This window comes from Echeneis naucrates, chromosome 11 (assembly GCF_900963305.1).
Source record: "Echeneis naucrates chromosome 11, fEcheNa1.1, whole genome shotgun sequence".
Classification (NCBI taxonomy): domain Eukaryota; kingdom Metazoa; phylum Chordata; class Actinopteri; order Carangiformes; family Echeneidae; genus Echeneis; species Echeneis naucrates.
The window spans coordinates 16,027,130-16,052,341 of record NC_042521.1 but is presented as its reverse complement, the minus strand read 5'-3'; the positions used below and the strand labels follow the sequence as shown (position 1 = coordinate 16,052,341).

The 25,212-nt window shown below is 40.3% G+C and overlaps 1 protein-coding gene across 1 annotated transcript in view; it reads right to left on the bottom strand.

The window, feature by feature from the left end:
- Window positions 1–3,842: 3,842 nt before the first annotated feature.
- Window positions 3,843–25,212, bottom strand: part of khdrbs3 (KH domain containing, RNA binding, signal transduction associated 3) — a 95,063-nt gene continuing 73,693 nt past the window's right edge. The window contains exons 7-9 of the mRNA XM_029514661.1: window positions 18,149–18,231; window positions 6,428–6,480; window positions 3,843–4,073 (exon numbers count right to left, since the gene is read on the bottom strand). Of these exons, the coding sequence (XP_029370521.1) occupies window positions 3,982–4,073; window positions 6,428–6,480; window positions 18,149–18,231 (228 nt within the window). The 3' untranslated portion in view covers window positions 3,843–3,981. The remainder of the gene's footprint in view (window positions 4,074–6,427; window positions 6,481–18,148; window positions 18,232–25,212) is intronic.

Here is a 25,212-nt window from a genome sequence, read left to right as displayed (position 1 = left end):
ATTGTCTGCGACTAAGGGCGTACAACTGTGCAGAATACGGATCAGCCTATCTGGACTTATGCACGAGATGGAATGAGGCTCGCTGTCCAATAGAAAGCTATTTTAGAATTGTAATAACCACTGGAGTCGATTCTGACTAAACAATACTTCTGGAATAGACTGGTGGCTGACTTGTACTTTCCAGCACCATGGTAATGCATACAGAGGACCAAAAAAAGCAGCATAAAAGATGAAACGAATACCTCCAGCAATTGCGCTAAACATCCAAAACTGCCATAACAATGCACCAATAAGGCACTTGGTGGATTGTGTATTCATGGGGGTGGATTGGATTTGGTTAATAAGCACAACAATATGAGTCTCAGAGTGTTTTTGCTAGAAATCCGATGTAGTTCCCTTAACATTCTGCATTATTTATATACCCATCTTTCCTAGTAGGCAGCAATTAATGTCTAACATAAGAGGTAGACAGTTTCCCCCTTAACAAGTCTAAATCAAGAGAGACAATAAAGCAGGTTCAGCGTCAGTTCAGAGTACTCCTGTGTTTATGTAAAATGTATACTGAGTCAGTGATGCTCTGAAATAAATATCCTCCAGCAGGCTGTCCCCGAGGATGAGGAACTCCATTTCCCGCACGGACTTCTCTTACTCCATTTCTCCAGGAAATGACGAAGTGTGATCCATGCATTATCCCCAACCCCGACACCCCACTTCATTTTTTTTTTTTTATCATCACCACAGGTCACGCCACATGTCGTCCCCTGCAGGATTCACCTCAGTCTAGACTGTGAAAATGTGAAAGTTCACCGTTTGGCCGGTGGGGAATGGGGTTTGGGTGTCCCTCGTGATATGGATGATGGTCTCTGAAGGAGAGAGTTTGACATTGTGCGAAGGACGACGGGTTGGCAGGGAAGCTTGTGTGCGGTTCGTCAAGTCTATTGAGGAGGGAAAGAAAAAAAAAAAGAACAATGCAAGCTTCAGCAAAAACGAATAAAGCTAAGCAGTGAATTCCATATTATCCTTTCTCACATTTTCTTAGCTGTACTTCAAATTTTCCCTTTTTTTTTTGGCTAGCACATCAGTCAGTACAGGTCTCTACGATATTAAGGGTTTGATTTTCAAACTGAAGCAACAAGGACCCTGCTGTGGTTCAGCCTGCTGTGGTTCAGATTCAAAATTTGCTGAGGTACAAAGTGAGGATCAGAAGCTCGAGCTGGTAAGGTTGGGTTGTGGGAGGGGTATAGAAGGAGAGCTGAGGGTCGAAGGATTCCACAAGCTCCAGAAATTTTTTTTCAACCTTAAATTTCCATCAAGATAACATCAAGTTGCCTTAAAGTCACATTAATATTTGATATGCCGTGATAATGCTGTGTCCTCTGCAGAATATTTCATTTTGTACATCTTATGGGTTTTAAGTTGACAACCAAACACTTCAGACCATCATTTGGGAACTTTCGGAGAGAAATCCTCTCAGGTGAGGAGGTAACCCCAGCCCTAAACCTGGAACCAAACTCCTATACAATGGTTTGGATGAATATGACCACACACCTTTAGATAATTGAATGAACAGTTAAACTGACTTTGGGACCTGATGGAAACTGGAACAACGTGCAGAAGAGCGAATGCAACGTTACATCCTCTTAAAAGTAAGGACTAATACAGCAATCTGTAATCTGACCAAACACCGGACATCAATTGAGACGGCAACTTTCTGCTTTAAACAGCCGACAGAGTGCAGAGAACAACATACCTTTGGCACCAGTGAGTTCATTGGAGCGATGGCCTGGTCTTATTGGGACATCGGCCTAGAAAGAAATATAAATAAGACTGTGACCATGTAAGCTTGCAACAAAACACATTTCAAAACTAACAATATGAAAGCAACATTAAGACACATCATATTTTATGGTTCAATTATTGTAACAGGATATATTTAGGATAAAGTTATTTTACTACACATTTTGCTGAAATATTACTGCGATTTATTATACTTTTTTGACAGTTATTTTGACACAATAATCTAATTATTCCCAGCTTTGTGTATAGATTACGGAATTAACAGAGACAGGAAAACATTGCATTTAAGTTTAGAGAGGGTTTATGAGCAACTACGTTAGGGGAGAGGTTAAACTGGGTCAGGTTGTTTACCTTGTGGGACGGAGGTCTTTTTATACTGCTACTGCCATCCTCTCTCTGCGGAGGTCAGCTGGGGGTCATTTAGAGTCTCTTTAATGGATGGGGGAAAGGCAGGCTCTTTAAACGACTGAGAGAGGGTCACATGACCGGAGGAGAACAGAAAGAGCAAAACAAGAAGAGAGAGCAAATCCTCCCCAACCCCCCACCCCTCCTCCCCGCACTGAACCGAGCAAGGCCTAGAGGAGGTCAAGGAGGCTTTCATGCTGTGGTACGAGCTGTCTCTGTCAGGGTAAACACTCAGAAAGTTAATGTGTGTTTACTGATGATGCTTGACGTGATCAGCGTTCGCTTCACATCAAATTATATGAACAAACAGAGTGGATAGAGTTTCGAGAGTGGCGATGTCGCTATCGTTAAATCCTCTAAATCTCAGTCAGAGAGATTTCCCACAAAATGCATCACACGGGGTTCAAATACAAACCAGTGTTATCAGATCACCAAGGTCATCTACAAGGTCGAAAAGAGCCATTTGCTCTTTGGACTCTAAGTATTTTTGGTAATGCCATCTTGCAGTCACATTTGATTTTAAACTGGAACAAATGATGTTATACTTTGTTTTCGCTTAGTTAAAATGAGAGCCATTGTAATTTAATTCTTACAGGGCTGAACTGTCTGTCCACTTAATGCTGCACACATATGTGGCTTTTTCATTTGGGTTTGTTAGTTTAAATTATGAGTCTTTTTTTATGAGTCCATAATTATTCTCTCAAACACAAGTGTTCTTTCAAAACATTTATTCAGCATCAACAAAGAGGAAAATATTAAAGGGCTTACATAAGCTCAAAATCAATATAGTTGAACAAATTTCTAAATGGAAATAATCACCAATTCACCAGCATGTGATTTGGTATTGTAAAATTATCCCTACAAAGTCGGAAAAGTATAGTGTTTTAAATCAAAAAATGACAAATTACTTACTTAGAGCAAGACAGAAAAGAAAAAAAAAAAGAAAAAAAAAATCACAAAAATGAAAAAGCTCTCAGACTTTATTTCTGGTTAATCGGTGTACATAATGTCTGCTCAGCTATTTATAGATGTGTTTAAGTGGATGTTTGGGGGGATAATCATGAACACAACTACGTAGGCTTTTCAGAATAAAACATCTGACGATATTCACAATAGCACACCATGCTTTTATAAGCCCTTTAACACTAAAGAACTATTATTTTACAAAAAAAGGTGGAAACAGCAATACAATATGTATACAGTATGACTTTTCTCTTTTTCAGTTTGTAAATGTTCAATTTACAAGGGACACAATTTCACCAATTACCCCTCAGAAAAAATATCTACAGTACTGTACTTTTCTAAATCTAAGCTACTACATTTTTAAGTGATCAACCACGCAGTTCAGGGTTTAAAGAATAGAGTGGGATAAATTAACTTGTATCGGCGGCTGTGTAGGAACATGGTATCAAACAGCTTTAGTGATTTCCTAAAACAGCTTGATACGATGTCATTCTTCACAATCACATTCAGTCGAGAGAGAAAAGTAATGTACGATGGAGCCTTTCTGAACCTCGATGTCCAGTTTCTCCTTGAAGAAAGAAGAGGTTACCTTAATTGCTCTAAACATTTTACCCAGTGCTTTTATAATCAGAGGGATTTTTGAAACCAGCTTTTCCTAATTCATTGTCTTGCTATCATTGTGTTTTGTTCATATTATATATTTGGATTTTTTTGGTGGTTTAGTTTTCAATTCTAAAAAGGTGGGAGCGTCCATAAAAAATCCATTACTTGGGTTGAAACAGCCATGAGGACTCAGGTGCAGGTTGTATAAACAGTTCAATATCTGGAGTATGGCTGATCTCTGTACACTCCCTTGGTTGTTCGTGCTGACGGCGCCTTGGCCCGATTGTTTGCCCACTCTTCCTGACCTGATTAAGAAGAAAAGGGGAGAAACAGATGAAGGGTGATTACAGAGGTGTTGCGCTATCCTCAAGCCCTATGCAAATATTATACACGCGCTCCCTTCGATGAAATAAATGCAACAGGAAATGGTGAGCGCTTTGAATGTCTGGTATTGATGAGGCCCGTAATAACAAAAGCACCGTTGCAAGCCGTGAATACAAACAACCAGTCACACCAAGAAGCTTGACTTTCACCTGGAAAGATGCGTCTCAGATAATTGAATGAGAGGATCAAATAGCTACTTGAAAAGGACCCATTTAGTGGCTCAGAGAAAAAAAGGTCACAATTACCATTAGCCCAAATCAGCCCCTGCTCACCCCGTGGTACTGTCAATGTGAGAGTGCCAGTATCGATGGCACCCTTTGTCTGATCTTCAGCCAGAACTGAGACTTCCCTTGAGCTGAGGCTCACAAAGGGCTGTGTTTTTTCTGGGCACAGGCTCTCTGTTGGCAGCACACAGCCAATACCCCTTAATTAAACCTGTCACCCTTTCACTGACAGTCACTTTGAAGAGATAGACCAAGGTAACCTTGTGTTACCTTGAAAGGGGATGCACATCAGCATTGTTTATCTGTTTAGTTTGAACTGTCGCCCTCTCTCTCTCTCTCTCTCTCTCTCTCTCTCTCTCTGTGACCCAAGCGGCAGCGTTTTCTTTTTATTTGAAGTGAGAGGTGCGACATCGCCCTAATGAGATGAAGTTCTCTCAGTTTTTGTGGCACCATGGAAAAACACATTTGGATATTTGCAGCTTGAAAGGAGTAGGTCTTTAATAAATAGATGCCACTGTTCCAAAGACATAGAAATGGATGCATTGCAGAAGTTTTACTTATGTTACCTATTTGCAGTCAGTTACTCACTTATAACATTTACATAAAATGCATAATGAATTTAAGCTTGTCAAAGAGATCGATTAAGTTTTTCTACCTCAGTCACAACGCTGTGTCTTTATTTCTAACAAAAGAGACTTTTTAAGTTAATTCGTATAATTTTCTAAATGGCATGAATTTAGCATGAATCTCCATTTTGATTTGGAATTATTTTAAAAATATAAATGATAAATCTGACACTGTCATCATCTAGCCTCCAGATTTTTTTTTTTATAATTTAGTTTTTTTGTGATACTTGAAGTTTCTGCTTTAGCTTTTTATTCTGGATCTTACCAAGAACTCCTATTGACACTGGGCCAAATATGATGCTATGTGTGATTCTGACCTGCAAGTATTTCTTCCTAGATACAATTTTACCTCGGGCGTTTCCTGAGCTGAGTCCCTTCAAAACTCTCTGTTGTTATCAAGGATGCAAGTAGTTGCCAACGTATGAACAAGTACATACAAAAGCTGCAAGTACATATTTAACGTTAGATCAACCTTTAGCTGTAACGCAGCATTAGCTTGACTGTCATTCGAGTTCTGCGGCAGAAATGACCTTGCCCCACTTTTTGCTGTATCTGACGGGGAGCTGACACAGTGCTTTAATCGCAGGGCTGTTAACTTTGTTTGAACCTTGTGTCACCTGGAGCTATTGATGCATGGACAGGAAGGTGGTTAAAACCCAAACCTAAAACAAAACAAAAACTAACAACGATTTCCTGCTTAACAAATGAGGGCATGATATTATCGAAGCAGCATACTGTGACATACTTAAGGTCACATTTGGGTCAGTGTCTGACCACTGTCTTTGTTTAACAGCCTTTGAAAAAAGAATAAAAAGATTTGGTTTGATTTTAACAAGACTAAATTCATCATTTTGGAACAAAATCACAAAAAAAAAAAAAAAAAAATACCAGGAGTATGAGGATACACATTATAATAATAATAAAAAAAAAACTTTTTCCAGACTTTGTGTACAAGGTTAAAAAACAACAATGATTACTTTAATTTTTACCAGAATAAATACATTTAAAAAATACGCCTAACAAAGATGTGAATAAAATATCTGCTCACTTGGCTAGCATGCAGGATATTTTTTCATTTAGATGCATTTCTTTGTTTAGGACAAAACTCCTCAAAGCTGTTCAACTTAAAGGCATCATTTCAACTTTTTCTTTCAAACTAATTTTACAACACAGATGTGTGAAATGTTTTTGTTTTTCACACGCTTTCAGAGAATTGAAGGCATCTTATTACTATTTTTTAATTACATTTTTATTCATATTCATATATGCTAATCTCCTGCTGTTTGGTTACCGGTAAGGCATCATACAATTACCCAAGTGCCATGACAACTGGGATTGCGTCAGTATAGCAGAGATGACTATAAATTGATATTGTTCTGACGATTGACAGAAGATATATTAGGGGAAGAGAGAACTGAAACTCACCATATGAATCATACGATTCCCCACTGTGTCCATATTCATAGTAGTCATCTGAGCTGTAAACACACAAACAGGAAGGTAAATATAAGGAAAAAAAAAGCATTCTGATACTGTTGGATATAAAAGTAAAAAAAATAAACAAGTGGCAACTTTCAATCATTCAAAAGTTTGGCCACATTTGTGCTTGTACAAGGCAATTTCCTCCACCGTATTTCTGAAGAAACCCTCAGTTCCATATCACTGCATATGGAGAGGTGGCAACTTTAATGAAAAATAAAAAGATAGGGAGGTGAGCTGGATGGCAGTTCATTTCTGGCTTATTTCTTTCTTTCTTTATTTGTGGATGCTGGTGAGATGCTGACAGAACAATCCAGCATCAGTATCATCCAGTAAAAGTGCTATCATTCAAGAGAGGCAATTCATCATAAGGTTGCCACTGAGCCGACACCAGCCATCACAGCTGGGTCCTCTCCGCCTGCATGTCACTCAGTCTGTCAGCAACAGCAGCACCTCTCTGCTCTCCGGATTAGAGAGTTGAAGGCGCCATCTAAAGTGCCAACGCGCCACATCAACACCCTGCCCAACGGCTGAGGGCAATAAGGTGACAGCAATGACACGCTAGAGTGAGAGTAACAGATTACATTTTACTCTTGTTCCTGTAATGGAGTAGCATTTCGTGGTGTGATTTTCAAAAGCCAAAGCCAAGAGTCAGGGTTGAGACACTCCACTCATATGTCAGATTACACCAGTTTGCAGCCCTCGAGGAAATCCATTTCTACAAATTCATTCTGCTATTGAGTCTGCTTTTCTCTGGGCAGGATCTAGCCTGTGAAAATAAATTGAATTATTGTGAAAAAGTCATTTTTATATTTCACAGATTCACAATTTTCTGAATCCTTCCTCTTTTTATATTCTAATAAATTCACACCAGTGAAGGTGAAGCTCTCTGTACTTCCTCCATTAGTTTCCATTAAGTGTCATCATATGTTTGTATGAGGATAGAGTAGGCTGTCTCACCAAATGACTCTGTGATTACACAGCACATATGCCATTAAATGATTTAAATGCAGGAAATCCCCTTTAAACCTGGCAAAGAGCACGGACAAACTGTCAATGTTGTGCTCAATGCCTAAATTTGGCTAAATGATAAAGCCACAGATCGTATATAAAAGGGAGGTGGACTATAAAGTGAAGCCAATGGTGGGAAGCCTTGAACATAAAATCTGTCTAAAAACCTTTAGGACCTCTGTTATAGTTTATTGAAGTCTATGTAAAAAAAAAAAAAAAAATCAACTCACTTGATTTATTAGCTCAATAAACATTTTCACAATGGTCTCAGTCTCATCTTCAATCCAGCATGTTTTTTTTTTTTTTAATGATGGTCTCATTTAGTAGAAAAGGGAAGAGGGTGTGTGTTCAGATAGAGCCCTCACTCCCCCTCAGCTCCACTTTCATCTCGACATATGGTTTCTTCTGGTTTCATAAAAATCAAGATGGTGAGTGTCGACTTACAAACTCATGGCTTCTTTTTGTGTTTCATGGATTCATGTCAACAAAAGAATTGGATGAAATTACAGCGCTGCTCTTCACCCAATTTCCAAAAACCTTGTATGAAGTATATAATTTCACGCTGACAGCGGTGAGTTTAATTTCATGTTATGGGGGGATGGTGTCTCGCACAAATCTTTACTGTGCGAAAACTTACAAAACTTTTTTCTCTGCGTAAATATCCTGCAATGCTTCGAACAACACAGGCAAAACTGGAGTCACCTCTGTCGCATTTGATTTGAGGGAAACATTGCGAGCATTTCTTCCTGGGCAACAGAGTTTTCTGCGCGGCTAGACATGAAAATGAAATGGAAACAAACGCTTTCGCATAATCTGAAGTGAATTGATTCTTATTCCGGTGCCCTCCTCACGAGCGGTAATGCCTCTTGGTAGCATGAACATGACAAACTGATTGGCTGTTTCATTGTTTCCTGCAACGTTTTCTTGTTGAGGATGAACAAGACAACATGACCAATTGAGGACAGTGGGAGGAATTATTTCAAGAGCACCATGGCAGCTCAATGAGACATGAGACAGCTCCCTAAAGAGGCTTCTGCCTTAAGTCAGGCTTAGCATAAATTCTACACAGTCCATAATTCAACTGCAAACAATGCCTTTTTCCTCTGCACTAATATGGTCTCCCTGCAAGAAGCTAGGCCAGCTGCTGTTACGGTGTGAGCGAGCTTTCCAACCAGCCCTTGTGGATGAGGAGCCACCATGTATCTGCCACGGATGTCAAGTCACTGCAAAATCCTTGACACTACTCATTGGCCGACTGAGAGAGGGAGAAGAGATGGAGACAGAGAGACATGTGACAACTGAATGCACGTTTTGGCTCGTCATGCACCCAGAGACAAGACCTGACAGGATACTAAATAATTAGATTTCACACTATGCTAACATCCAGGGGTGCATTCCAGGGACTGCATCTTCAGAATAAGTGTACATTTTTACGAACGTCAGAAACTGAATTTGCCACAATTCACTGGTGCTTAAAGACATATTGTCAAATATGTGAAACACTGGCTTATTTATCTAGAACTCTGTAACCTATTCTGCAATAAATAATTAGCAATAAAAAAAAATCCAGAAATCGCCCTGTGATGGACTGGCGGCCTGTCCAGGGTGTTCCCCACCCCTCGCCCAATGTGAGCTGGGATTGGCTGCAGCAACTCCCGCAACCCAGAAAAGGATAAAGCAGATGAAGATGAACGAATGAATGAAAGAAATCCAGAAATCAGGACACTACACCATTCTGCTAACACAATCGCAGAGGTTTGCTTACATGCTGGAGACTGTCAGTATTTTTCACCCATAGTTTTTTTCAATATATGTTTAAAACTGGGAGCCAAGGTTTCTATCAAAAAAAGATCAACTCTTTAATTTTGTTTGTTGCTTGAGGTAGAAAGGACCAATAATAGTCTGAAAGCTGCCACTGCAGACCTGCTCTTTACACAAAAAGAGGAGTGCAACAAAAGCTGTTAGGCGCCTCTAATTTCTGAGGTGACATTTTATCAATATTGCTACACAACTTCTCTCCACAGTTGCTTGCGCTTCTCAATTACAATGACTGGTGAGTCCTGAGATGCATTCTTGAAGGTCACAGATGTGGTAAAATTCTGCCTTATGTGGCCAAAGGTACAGCAGTGTCCACTGGCCTGCAGCATGTCTAACATCAGTCAGGCCTTTGCAGGTAGCTTATATGTGGAATTCAGGCATCTAAACTGTTTTTTTTTTTTTGTTTGTTTGTTTGTTTGTTTTTTTTTTTTACTTATGATATACAAAGAAGAATTTCCATTTTCAGCAAAAAGTTTCTGGTGAGAAGACATGCATTTATATTTTCTGGCAACATAAATATGTAAGAGCAGCTGCTCAGCTCAGATTTTATCAATATACTCAAAATGACCATCAAGATCAAACCGTAAATGTGAGCAGTTCTGTAAAAAAGGAAGCTTAAACAGTACAGCACTCAACAAAACCCAACAAAATCATAGTCAGTGTTGTGGCTCCGTCTCACGGTTGAATGGGTTTGTCCCTGGCCCACATCCCCCTGCACCAAGTTAATCAGAGCAGTATTGTTTTTTTTTTTTTTTTCTTCATTCTGTTTGCAAAGAAAGTCTGCCTTTTAAAGCTGGCAAAAAATATGAAATCTGGATCTGTTCCAATAAATGTGCGTATTGGCTGATATTAAGTACTTTCCCAATCGAATGCTACTCTCAGTCAGAAACAAGCAAACAACAACAAAAAACCAAAACAATAAAAACTCAGATCTAGGAATCAATACTAATAATCCTGCAGTAGTTTGGGATATAAATTTCAATGCTGAAACTTTTCAAATATCCAGTTTAAATGTATCATTTCTCTAATGCCTTACATTGTGCCATCGACTAGAAATCACACTACAGTAAAACTGAAGCTGCCACTGGCTGCAAAATACAACCCCCTGTGTAATCTTCTAGAAAGTGTAACATTTGTGAAAGGATCAATTTGCAAGTTTTGCCAGTGCTTGATATCCAACGTTTCCTTCGCAGCCTTGCCAAGAGCGCCGTGCTTTGTTTTATTTAGAATGATTTTTTATTATAACTTTCTAATACTTCCTAAAATCGGTGCTTTTTCCCCAGGTCAGACAAGTTTGGAACATCCGGGATTGGGATAGCTGTCTAGCATCCTGACTTCAGTAGGACAGAGCAAGCCATGGCTAAAAAGCAAAACAAGTGACATCCTTTCCAACCTTTGGGAACTAAGAGACGATGCTTGATGTTAAACTCCCAGTTTTTTCCAGACTGCCAAGCCGAAACAGTTAGAGCAGCAACAGTGACTGATACAATTAGCTCATTAAGTAGGTGGTGCTCGGTTCCGTGCATGGACTGGCATGCTTGCCGATGACCAATGCTGTATTTGGGATGACTTGTGCCTATATCGTTGCATCTCATTGTAAAACTTTATTATCAAAAACATAGAGACAAACTCTGGTCCCCAGCCTTTCATATAAATACCACGAAATGCGGAGGAAACGTGTCAAAAAATAACTTTCACCTCAAAACCTCTCCTCCGCCTCAGTGTTGTAACCTTGTGCATTCTACATTCATCATGACTGATCCCATATCACAGCTTCACCAAGTCAGACGTGCACATCTGGCTGCGTGAGCATGAGCATGAACTGAGGTGCCCTGCCTGGACAGATCTCACTTAAGACATTACAGTGTCATAGGTGTGAAAGAGCTTTGACTTTCTAAATAGGTCAGCTTTTGATTTGACATTCATTAGCAGGAGGTGTCTGCCGCTTTGTGTCTCCCTCAACTTCACTGGTCAAGAAAAAAAAAAAACAGGTAACATCTGCCTTAAGCATCAGCAAGGAGCATAGGACACAAACACGCCTATTCGATGAGTGTATCCCTTTCATCAGGCACCTGATTACGGACCTCCTTTTTCACAGGTAAAAGACCCTGTCTCTTTAACACATCTGTCTTTTCTGCAAATGATTTGTCTTCAACACTGATATTGCTGTTCCTGGGCATCACAAAACAGATGGCGGTGTTAAATCTGAATGATGTAGTACACGTCCCTTGTGGACTTTGTTTTCTTACATTACCATTACTCTTCCAGTCCTCTGTGATAAATTTGAAGAAATATAGTGGGGCACTATGAAAGACGGCAGAGGTAATACAGCATCTTTCTGGTTTTCTTCTGCTAGCCCATTTCTTGCCTAATGCACACGTTAACCAATCATGGCTGCAAATGCGAGGAAAAAAAAACAAAAAACAACCTTGATGCCTCTTGTGTAATCATGTTTTTCATTCATTCTTAGCAAAAGGTTGAAAAAGTGAAATGCTGATGAAAAAAGCCCCACACTGGAGCCTCTGATTATGCTGGGTCAGTGGTGATTTCCTTGGAAAACAATACACCGAAAATGGATTAAAAAAAAAAAAAAAACTGAATAACTTTTAGTACGAAATTAATCTCACATAATTTCAAATGGAAGCTTTCTTACGGCTACACTGGGGATTGCTCAATGCAGTGGCTGATTGCAAAGCTATCTCTGCTGCAGACCCCCTGCTGAAGTGTCACAAAGAGGGACAAAATGGCCTACGGCAAAGATTTGACTTTAAAAATGAGTCATCTTTTCGGTGTTGAGTGGACCACTTGTGCTACTTTTTTTTTTTTTTTTTTTAGGGGGGAAAAGCACCTGAAATCACCCTTAAGGAAAAATACTGCCTCTTCAAGTCAAAATCAGTCTGTAGTATTCTTTAATATCCTCCATGTGCGGGTTGGCCCATTTAGACTTAAATCTGTGAAATACTTTGTTATGTCTCGTTGAAGACGCATTAAATTTACAACATGACACTCTTTTTCCTGAGACAGAGACAGTGGTGTAAATCTCGCCCTCTGTCCCCTCAGATGGTTTCACTCTCGCCACAGTACCTGTCAGTCATCTTGACAAACTGTCTACTTGAAAACAGCATCTTGGTACCTGGTATCTATGAGGCATCCACAAGTCTTTTAGGAGACAGCAAACACTGCCAATATCTTCCATAAAAAAAAAAAAAAGCACAATGTATCATCTTAAATATTGATGTTCCCTGCCTTAAAGCTAAAGACGGAACAAACCGCAGATCAAATGACAGACAAAGCTGTGGCCGACTAACTGCAAACATTTAAGTATGCTCCTTGTCTGTTTGAGAGGACAGAAGCGTCACCCCCCGCACTGTCAGTCTATTATAAGTGGTTTCATTAATTCCTTTATGCTTCTTGGAAGATGAGTTGTCCCTACCAGCTTTTTTTTTTGTTGGACTGTAGCCTGTCAGCAGATTTCACTTTCCAGCCTGGTAGACTGTCGTAGCAAAGGATGACTGGAATCGACGAGGACTGAACAAAGTGAACACTCCAATAACACAATAAATAAAATATACCAGTTATTCCAAATCAACCCCGAATGTGCTGGGCTGATGACTCCGACCGATGGATTGATCTCTGCTTGATGCAGGCCTCGGCTTCTGATGAAGGGACAGCGTTCCTTCCAAACTGTGGAACAGTCTTGCGTTGAAAATTTTTCCACTGACTTATTGAAAAACTTGTGCATAGATGGATATATCGGAATATTTGGCACGTTGACAATAACGTTGGACTTGTTTCCTAAGCCCCGTTTCTCTCTTTTCAGAATTCTGTAATTATGTTGAGAAAAGTGGCATATATATGACAAATAATGATCAGTATTATTAATAGGCACACATGTAAGCTTAGTCTACCTACCTCCCACCTCACTGGGCAACAGTGCTAGTTTCTCCATGCTTTCATGACCACAGCACAGCTGATCACCGGCAAACCGTAAACACCAACAATGAAGATAAATCATAGACTTCGTATCTCTACTTCTGTATTCACTGCCCCCTTTGGTACTTTGCTTGGATGCCAAATGATTCACTGCTTTAACGACCACATGTTAAGGCACAGTAAGCTGGAGGTACCGGCAGCACCTTTGAGGCATTTCTTTGTGTTACAGCAATAAGGAGACAGCCAAGCAAGAATGCTTGTGAAAGTGCCTTAACATTATATACTGCTGGACTCTCTCTGTGTCTCTGTGTGCTGTGTAATGAGTGTTTTTGCCTGTATGTGCATACATAAAGATACTACCTCGACAAAACTGGCGAGGAAGTTGACATGGCTTGATATCTTGCTTTTCAGTGTTTGATAATGTGGTGTTTCTAAGGACAATCCCAAGGCGATATTCGCACATATATAATACATCTGCCTCTGCAGATGTATTATAGTCTGCTTTATAGCGCTTGGCAGTGTAAAAAATGAGTAACTACCCCCAAACTGATTCACTGAATAACGATTGGATTCAAGGTTTGTGTGTGAGACTTGTTTCAATAGTTTTGAAGCTCTTTTGAGCAATCAATTCGAAAGTGCAACACCAAGAAACTTGAAAATCTAGTCGCTTTACTGTAATATTCTCCTCTTCTGTATTCATCTCTCCTACTAAGATTTACGGTTGTTCCTTGGGGAAGCGTCTGCCCTTTAAAACACTGTCACACAGCTATCCGTATACCCGTGGGCCTCAGGGATCCAGCCTAGCATGTAGCATACACGAGCAAGGCGTGAGGGAAGGTGTGAGGTGTCAGCAGGCTGCAGTCTCAAAGGTGTCAAATATGAAATAATGCTTTGATCGCGGCCGAGCTACAAGAAACAACCTCGCTGTGACCTCGCTGGGTTTCCAGCCAGGGTTGTGCCACAGCTGTCATCCTTCTCATTTCCCTACAGAGATGTTGCTTTCTCTCTGCTAATAAAATTAGAGACACTCTCCAAGCAAGCAGCCTCCTGCCTACTTGACCATTGTGGCTTCTGATAACTCTTGAGAGATTAGGCCCTCTGAAGGAGACAGCAGCTCAGGACTGCATGGAGGCTGTGATCTGGGAGTTGCCAACGCTGTCATGCTCAGGTAGCTTTTCATGAGCCCCCCCCCCCCCCCCTCAGGTGTCAGCTCTCTTCTGAAAGATTTAAATGTTGGAGCTGAAACTAAAAAAAATGCTTTTTAGTTTAATTCTCATGTTTTAAAGTTGTGACTGCTTTATTTATTTTTTCTTTGATGATTACTGTGTACAGTAATGCGCAGCTTAAGATTTTTGTATCAGATTGATGCAACAGCAAATGTACATTTTACTACAATGACTGTCGGGCAGTCACTAAAAGAGAGTAATGTTATTAAGCACAATGTTAGAACCACTGCAATAATACAGTTGAAATGACTTCATAGCTTAAGAGTTGACCAAGGTTTATGGAGTGTACGTTTTCAAATTCTGCACAGATTTCCTTTAAAGCAAATGCATCTATCTCGCTGCGAAAGGCAGATGGGACAACGTAAAAGGATCACATTATATGTGGAGAAATGTGTTATTTACTCTTTCCATCTTTTTAATTTAAAGTGCGTTTTGAGACAAAAATACTACATCTGAAAACTCATTTTTGAGTCACAGTGTAACGCTTCCCTGTGGAGTTCTCAAACACGGGTGCTGCTTTGAAGCAATAACTAAGATGTTTGTGGCAGTAAGATAATGTCTCCCGCTTATTTGACTGACTTGCCAAATTGTTATCACCACCAACAGCCAACTGTTACTGTTGCTAGTCCATCACGAGGCCACATAGAAATATATTTATATATTAAGTTAATTAAGGTATCAGTAAATCCACTGATGTAGCAATACAAGCAGCCTCTAAAACCCCCAGCCTCCCTTCTTCCTTCCCCTTCATGTTCACAAATGGCAGGCCTGTTGCTAGCATAAGCCATTGGGGTAATACCATGACAGAGAGACTGTAAATTGTTCTGCTTGTTATCCTCAGGCAACTGAAATCCTGCCACGCAGTCAGAGCTCAGATTGGTGAGTAGGAGCTCCTTAGGCGGTGAGAAACATTGTTAGGAGAGACTAGTTGTCCACACAAACATACCGGCGCACACACTGCGCACACTCTCCTTGAGGTCCTACAGCAGCTGGGACTTGCTATGACTTTCCACAGGCTGGAGATGAGAATAAGACACATTCGTCCATCACATAGCTAAAGAGTATTGTGACTACGAGGAGGAAGCCGTGGAGGCACGGTAATTTGTTTCAGTATTAATTCCTATTGTTAAAATGCAATAATTAAATGTTCCAAACGACTGCTGACACACACAATGCAATATGCACATTTTGGATAGTATTTAGATAGAAATAAATAGATAAATCTTTAAAGGTCCCATATAGTATAAAGGTAGATGATAAATCAGGTCCAGATTCTACATTAACACAGTAAAAGTAACAAAGGTCTCAGTGCACAGAGAAATGCTCACAGCTTGTACTCGGACTAAGCCTTAAAAAGAGCTGTCAGGAGCTCTGGAGGATATGAGCACATCAACTAAAACATATTCTTAGCTTGAATAGTGCAACAGTGTGTTAAATTGATCACTGTGTACACAAGGTTTCAGCAACTGGCCAGGCACGGTTAGTGAAATGTTGGCTTAGGCCTCTATAATTGTGTAAATGCATAATGTGAGTCTGCACGAGCAGTAGCTTTTCATCCAAATCCAGGACGCGGGACACAAAACAGGAGAAGTGAGTGAATCAGCTTTCTGTGGAGGTGCATACTTAGCTGTCTGGTTCATATTAGTTGGTTCGTCTCCCACCAGATAACAGACACGAAAAGCTCTTTGAGTCGACCCAGCCTCCAGCCTTTACATGATGGACTCCATTTTTCTTCTGCGCTGCCACCAGACCCCTACGCCCCAACGCCCCTCCTCCGCTTTGCTCTTAAAACAAATAGCTGCAGATTCCTGAGGCAGACCTGCAACCACCAAGCGTCTCTATACTAGTTCATGATACATCCCTCACTGTGTTAGAGGAAGAGGAATGCATGTACGTGTGGGTGTGTGATCTAGCTCCAAAAGAAGAGATAGCACAAAAGATGGATGAAGCCTAGGTGACATACATCCTGACACATCCACTAAAGAAAACATTGACCACTCTGCTCACAAAAGCCAAGGGACTGAATAATGTTTTTTTTTTTTTTTCTCCTCTCTGTATGTTTTTCTTTTTTCCTGCCTCTGCCAACACAATCCAATTTTGGACACACAAAATGTGGCAAGAATCTTTCTTGCTTTGAAGCGGCACACAGGCATACATAAATGTGGCACATCTTGTGCTGATGAAATACAGTGGGACACCAACAAACCAAAGCAAAAGCCTTTGACCTTGTGTGGCTCGGAGAGTGTGATAGCTCCCTGGATATAAGAAAATCAATATTCTGCATTTAGCTGTGTAGGACCTTCTGTTGTATGGAGCAACATATACGGTTAGGACTGTTTGTTTTGCATTGACATGAGAAATGCATTGAAGAAAATGCACCTTAGGTTTTTTTTTTTTTTTTTTTTTAATGGTGATTAAAACAAAGACAATACCTTCAAGGTGTTGAGCTGCCATTAATTTCACTACAGAGACTGATTTCCTTTGAGGGCTAACTGGAATTAGTCAACATTAAATTCTGCTTCTTTTGTGTTAATCTGAAATACCCACTCAGAGGTCGGTCAAAACTCTTCACGCCTCACAAAAAGATTTCACTGGCAGGAAGTGCTCATTAGCGTTTTAAAACAGCATAAATGACTCCTAACAGCTGCTAAACCATAATGGAGCTTCAGCTTTCGCTCAAATGTCCTGAATATTTACCAAATGGCCAGCACACCTCAGATAACCTCAGATGTAGTTCATAAACTTGACTTTGAAATACAACGAGGCAGACGAGGTATATAAATTCAACTCATCGCATATTTAGGAGCTTTTAATTTAACCGCACTAACTCAAAGTGTTCGCACTGTCACTCTCATGCTGCCCGTCGTAAAATCTCAGAAGCAAGATAACATAGTCTGAATTATATGTACACCTAGATAAATACTAATGCAGCAATAAATCTTTGCTTAATCAAGGTCATAATGTTGGTTTTTTTTTTTTTTTTAGAGGATTCAACTTTCATTACAAATGCCTTGTATTGCCCTGTACAGAAAGGTGCTAGTTATACGTCAGCATCATCATTGATAAAAAGCATGTGGACAAAATAATAAAACATGCATTAAAAATTCATGGCATATGCTTAAGGAATGGTGTAGTCAGGGAAATAGTTGAGTTTTTTTTTTTTTTTTTTTTCTTCTGTTCAAGGTTGTTGTAGCAAATGCATTCAGCCTATTTATAAATCTTCCAAACACCATCTCTGCTGTAAATGTCCAGCATCCACCTCCTTTTTGTTTCGTTTGACCCTCAACCAAACCATGAAGAGAATGTCCATCTCCTTAGCTGTTAAATATATCACTTTGCTCAGGAGCTAGCCATGAACGCTGCGTTTGTAGTGTTCGGCGCTGGTTAAGTTATGCAGAGCAGTGGGATTCACAACTGTTCTGCCGCTAGTGAATATGGTGATAAGAAGAATGAGAGTGAACAGCAGCCATGAGACCCAAAAAAACCCTACAATGCATAAGCAGACCCGAAAAGACTTGATTCCTCTGGTCTCTCTGGGTCCTTCAGATTAATCATCTGTAGGTCTGTTACTGTGACTGTGATGTTTTATAGACGTTTGAGAGATTAGAGCGGCTTTAACTTGAAATCTCGGATGAAAAGCCCAATAATGAGTTTTCTTTGAGAAAAATATTGAACTTACTTTTGTCCTTGATTACTGTAACTGTTGTCATACGATTCATATCCCTGGTCATCATAAGCCGTTCCATAGCCATCATCATATTCCTGGAGGAGCAGAGATAAAATGAAGCCAGTTAGGTGAGACATAAGGGGGGAAAACGAGCAGTAAACATTTTGGCTGTGAAGAGACTGATGTGACAACCTGAGTAACATCATGAACCTGTTGAAATGGTGAGTGAAGAGGTTGTAGAATAAGACCTGCTTTGTGCCATGTTCATATTAATTGAGTAAAATGCGCTAAAATGTGGCTTTAATAATCTATTGATGGTTTCTAACAATTTCCAAGATTGATTAAATGACAAAATCAGCCATCTTCAAATAAAGGACTGTATTCCCAGCCATCCAATTTTAATAGGGTAGATGTTTTTTTTTTAAACCAGTGCACTGAAGCCTTCAACGTCAACGCAGATATAGGTCAAACTGCTTCATCTGCTGCTGTTGATATAGGATCCCATACGCAGCGGCATTCAAGTGGCATCTGCAGCCCTGCCCTTGTCTCTGTGTCAACTGACTGACAGTTGGGTGTAGAGACGTGTTTCATCACCCCCTCAAAGGATGAGCGTTGAACATCTGTTTGTGCTCCAGCAATCTGCCCCTTCCGCCCCGCCTCCCCCATCTCCCCTCTGCACCTCACCCAAGACCCCGCCAAGAAGAACATCAAAGGGTACCAGTGCCGCACTCGCCCTAATTTGGGATAAATGGGACTTACGTTCCACAAAAGACGCCGACCCCTTGCGACACATCTTTCATCCCCCCACACGCTTCCAAGCTAATTCCATCTGCCCCTGATCTGCATGCTTGAAATGAACGTCTGTAAGACTTAGCAGCAGCAGAAAATGCTCATTACATCAATATTATTCTTAAGGCCCTAAATCCTGATTAGAACCATGCGTTTACCAAATGACAGAATTTGAATTGTGTCTTTTATCTTTAATCCTCTGGTAAAGAAGTAGCCTATGTGTGAAGGAACTACATGAAGATGTGAAGACTTTTTTCCGACTTGTTTTCAAAATATTAGTTGTTGCATAAATGTTTGTTATCTTCCACTGTGGCATCGGAGGAACGATTTTAAATGCTCAGACCTCTTCTTTGTCATCCCATTGGCTGGCATTCAGGACTTATTCGTATTTATCGTTACTGTGAATGGTTTTGAGTTGGTTTTTTCGTAAAGGTCTCAGGCTGTTCTCCTTTGTTTGTCCGGCGGTAGCTTCAAGGGAATTCAAGTCCCTCCCGGCGTTTTGTAGCTTTGCAGCTACAAGACCTTTTGCAAAGTCAACAAGTCCCCACAATAATTTTGTAAGTTTAGTCAACTGCTGCAGTTTTAACAATGTTAAACTAAGTTCCCCAAAAGCATGCACATTTTTGTCAAAAGGGATGCAATTAAACACACCATTCACACAGCAGATAAATTGTAGACTTTTATTATATTTTATTATATCCTACCATAATACTTTCTCTGTCTGCTACAACACAAAAGACAAAATAATTAGCCTGGAAAATTTTGAATAGTTAAGATAATCACAATAGCAACGCTGACAACACAGGAAACATTTTCATATTTGTTTGTAAATACTTTTAAGTGAGAAATAGGTTGGTGGATTATGGAAAGGAGGCAATCTCGGAGGCAATTCATAAGCAAAGAAATTGACATGTCTTTGGAAACATTTATAATTTTGTTTTCAGTTCTGGAATCTGAATAAAAAAAATATGGGACTTTTTTTTAAAAATGATCAAAACTAGGGTCATGATAGATGTTAAAATTGTGACGCAGATAATGTTCCATTTTATTGTATGAAGAGATTTATTTGCAAAAATAATGTTCTTTTAGTTTAGTTTGTTGTATTTTAATTAATTTTGTGTGTCACAGTGTATTGTACAGGCTTTTTATTTAATTAGCATGAATTGGTTCCCAATCATCATATCACATTTTTAGTTTCCTTTCATTAAAATTAACCAATATGAAGCCATCAGCATGATGAAATCCTCAGTGCTCTGAAGACTAACTACAGGCCTCTCAATCATGGGAAAACATAACAAAGCTGCGTGCAGGAAGTGCAAAGAATTTTTGTGTATAACAAAACTGCCTAATGGGGCAACTTGCCATATATTCACAGTCACAATCAGCCAATTCAGTCAATCCGCAAGTAGCAATGTAAACAAAGAATGAATGTAAAGGCAGAGGCGTAAAAGTATTTTATCTGTGTCAAAAACAAATAAGTGCTTGAACTTATGCAGTGAACTGGATGATAAATAGGCAAAACAACTGTTCATAGTTTGGCTCGGTCTGATCCTCTCCGGTATTGGACACATGTACACAGTCCCAACAATATTTATTTAACGATATGAAGGATCTGCTTAATGGATATTTATAATAATGAGTTTTTTTATGGTCTGGCACAAAAACTAGGACTGATCATGAATATGTATGAGCTCATCATCAGACCAAAGAGACCGATGATACTGTACTTCGTGGACTTGGTGACCCAGCCTGTGTTCTCATCAGCTTTCACAGACATAGACCTGGTCTTGGAAAGACTTGGAAGACTTTAAGGCAGTCCAAGTAGTTCATGGCACAGCAGGGCGGGGGGTGGGGGGTGAGAGCACACCAGCTCAACCCCCTTTTTTTTTTTTAACAGGTTTGACTGCCCTGACCCAGCTGCAATGGCCTGCACCCCCCCCCGCCACACCTAACCCAACACCATCACCATTAAGTGCTGCTTCACCCCTTCCCCATGGAGTCACCACTGACAGTGTGACCCCACTCACACTCACACCAGCCAAAAGTCAGCAGCAACCATCGACAGATGCACCACTCCCCCGGGTGCAGAGTGACGACGTCTTACTTACCCCCCGCCGCCATCATGGAGGATCAAGCGAAAGGTGATTTGGGAGGACTACACCCAAGGAAAGCAGCTGGCCCAGACAGTGTGTGTCCCAGACTGCTCAAGTCCTGTGCTGGGGACCTGGGGGAGCCTCTTCCACACATCTTCTACATGAACCTCCAACAAGGGATGGTCCCAACGCTCTGGAAAACCTCATGCCTCCTCCCTGTCCCTAAGTAGTCTCAATGAGTCTCAAGAGCTGAATGACTTCAGGCGTGTCGCTCTAACATCACATGTGATGAAGACCATGGAGGGACTACGACTCCACCTCCTCAGACCTCAAGTCCACCACACACTTGGCTACGAGGAGAAGGTCGGCGTTGAGGACGCCGTCATCAACCTCTTGTACAGAGCTCACTCTCATTTGGACATGGTGAGAGGGGTTTCCACTGGCTTTAACACCGTCCAGCCCCTCATACTGGGAGATAAAACATGTGCAGATGGGGATTGAAGTGGTCACGACATGCAATTACCTGGCGTTATACTGGACAATAAACTGGACTGGTCAGCAAACATAGAAGCCGCCTGCAGCTCTACTTCCTGAGAAGAATGAGGTCCTTCAGTGTCTGCAGCAAGCTCCTCGCCATGTTGTACCAGTCTGTCGTGGCCAATGTCCTCTTTTATGCTGCCGAGTGTCGGGGCGGCAGTTTTAAAGAGAGGGACACTGGGTGTCTGGACAGGCTGGTTAGGAAAGCTGGCTCTGGGGTCGGCACATTGACAATGGCGGCGGAGAAAAGGACCCCGAGTACGATGCTGACTATCATGGACCACGACCAGCATCCACTACACAACAGACTCTCAAAACAAAGGAGCATGTTGAGAGGCAGACTCCTGTCTCTGTCATGCTCTACAGACAGACTAAGGAGGTCCTTTCTTCTCAGGGCCATTCGACTATTTAACACTCCACAGAAGAGGAGGTGTGAAAGACACTTACAGTAACAGAATGAGTCTACCGCTCTCTACCCCATTCCCTCATCACAATGTGATGTCTGCTCCAGACTGTTGTTTTTCTAATATATTCCTTTATTATCTGTTATTGCTTGATAATATGTATGTGAGTGATACGTGGGTTGTGTGTCTCTTACATGTGGGTGCTATATACATTTCTTGTTAGCTGCTGGATGCCTTAAATTTCCTTCAGGATTAATAAAGTGCCTATCTATCCATCTATCACTACAAAGGTCAATGTGAGAAAAAAAAAAAAAAAGAATGGTAGCCAGCAGTGCTTTCGCTGAAATCAGAGATGTTATTCTCTAAAGCAATTCTCCTTCAACATACCGTGCACAGCATCATGTCAATACCTGTATTTAATCTGTGGATTGTTCGCATTTAACATTTAAAAGAGCGGATAAAAATAACAAAAAATAAAACACTGCATACAGCATTTTCTCAAAGACGCAACAACATCGGTAAAAGCAGTCTTTTATGTTTCAATCCTCCCCCTAATGGAGGTTGGTGCCGCCACGGCAGGGCAGGATACAAGCTGTTTGATAGGCCTCTTTAGAAAGACTGAGGCTAAATGAAATACTGAAGCACAGAATTACTTTAACAGTTTAATGATCCGGGGCAATCAATGCTTGGACGTGTGCTTGCTTTGAGCTTGAGCCGAAGAACACCAGATTATTTTGAAAGCGCCAACCTCCACGGCTGGAAAATGAAGCCGACACTGACGTGTAGTTCTTGAAATGGCCAATAGAGCTCTGCTCCAAAAGCGAGTCGATTCCGAAAGACTCCCGTGTTAAAGTATTCAACTTTACAGCAGAAATAAATATGTCTACAGCCTGGTTTGATCCCTCTAGCTAATTCCCTCCTTCATGACAACTTTACGCAGGCAATTTTTTATAGAGCTCATATGTGTCAGTTATAATAAGGCTTAAAGTGCAAAATAACTTAGAGTGTACTGTTTTAAAGAAGTGAGTGAGCATATATTTGACACAAACCGGCACTCACAAAAGTCTAGGCTCCACGCAAAGTAGTTCCTGAGAGTTATGTGGAGTCAAGATGACAACAGTGCAGCAGCTCTAAGCTTCAAAACCGTTCTTCAGACACATGTGGCTGACATTACAGACACTTTGTCCACCTTCTTAGTCATGGTCACGACATGGTCATCAAACTTATCTCATCTCTTTGAGGATAAAAAGTTTTATCCTTTGACTAAACGCTCTGGCTGACATTATTTTGGTTGTTGCTACAAATGTCCGCATAAATGAATAAATAGATATAGCAAGACAGAAATGTACCGATGTTGCAGAGGGGCATTTGAATACGAAAGGGAAAATTTGATCAAAATGATGCGGTCATCTGTCTGCACTGGTTACTGCATGCTCACCACAGACCACATGTTAAAGAAGAGGTAGGTGTGTTCTGTCTTTTAGACACAGGACAAAGAATGTGATCACTAAAAATAAAGTATCATTTTAGACCTCTGACAGACAAACTCAAAAAATGAATAATACCTCTTTGCATGAACACAAAACAGGTGTCACAAGGTAAAAAAATCGTAAATCATAAAAATAGTCTGCTATCCAGAATCAAAAAAGTCAATTGGCAGATAAGTATCACTGCCTTCTTTTCACTCAGAAGGATTATATACAGAAATGAACTTGTGAACAAAATAAATGAATGTGCTGAATATATATATATAAAGGCTGAAGTGAAAAATAACATGCTCATCAGACATGTGATTGGCTTTACGGCTGAATTTTCACTGGTTAATGACAGAGAACAGCAGTGTCTTTATCATGAAATGCTGGCAGTAGCAAAACGAAAAGGTGGGATTAATTAAAAATAATGAGCTGTGTGGGCTGTACAACTCATCTAACCGACTGATATCATGAGTTTTTATCACAGTTTAATACAACACAAGTTCTACATTCGAAACCGAGCCAGGATCTGAAAACATAAGAGACATCTCTCCTCCACCTTCAAGTATTCACTTTGATTTGTTTCTGAATTGGCAAAGTTAATTATGTAACACACGAGAAATAATGATCCAATGTTTTTTTCCAAACATATATAATTATGCTCCTGTGCTGTGCGTCAGGGGGTAATGTTTCCATGACACAGCATGTCTCAAATGAAGTGTAGGTATCCTTACCATGAGAAAATTACCTATCATTATCTCACGACAAATAGAAAGATGTGACAGAATAAATAAACTGCACCTGATAAATAAACTTTGCTGCCTCAGTTTGTAGCAAGCATTATGGGACAAAATGTTATTAATGCTATAAAAGGAAAGAAAATTCTTAGAAAAATTCTCAGGGTCTAGTTCTGTTCTTCTGTTCTTCACATGCTTATTAATAATAATATAATAACGGCATTGATTATAATTGTAATGACAGATGATAGCTTTGGTAGTTTCGCACTCCAAATTCCATATTGATTTGTGACTGTTCATTAACTTTATCTCTTTACCCTTTATGTCCGTTTACTGAAGTTACTAAGCAGTTAAATGATGCTGTTTTCCCCAAATGGCAAAGGGAGAGTGTTTTCATTCTTGAGCTGCAATTGTAAAGGATCTTTGAAGGAGAAAAGACAAACAAAAGAAAAAAAAACAAAACAAAACAAAACCATTCTGATTTACTCTGCCAGTCTCTGATTGAAACATTCAAACCCACGATCACACACTGATAGTGGAAAGCTACCATGCAGGGAGTAGTTTCAGCTCATGGACAGTTAGACATGTTTGTACGAGCCAGCAGTAAAGCAGCCTTAAGCAGCTGTCTACACACAACGCTGAGACGTTGCCAGTTGTATAATGAGCACATGCCCCCACTGGCTAATTTTCATCACTAACAACCTTAAATCAAAAAAAGCTTGCTGTTTAAAACCTGGGACCTGAAACTATGCCCGATTACACGCCATGCTAATAAGGAGTTGGACGGACATATTGACGACGCGGCCAAAAGAAAGACCACAAGTTCAGTAAAACCAAAAGTGTTCATCCAATCGGGAGCATGAATTCTATGGCAATCTACCACATTAAGGGGACATTTTATAGGCCATGTTAATACGTTGGATTGAGGGTGGTGCTTTAGGGAAGCTTGAAAAGACGTTAACGTGCTAGAGGTTCAACTTCTGGCAAGAATAACTATGCTCAAGGATTTATTGGTAATCAGTCTTATTGACCCACTTACGGCCA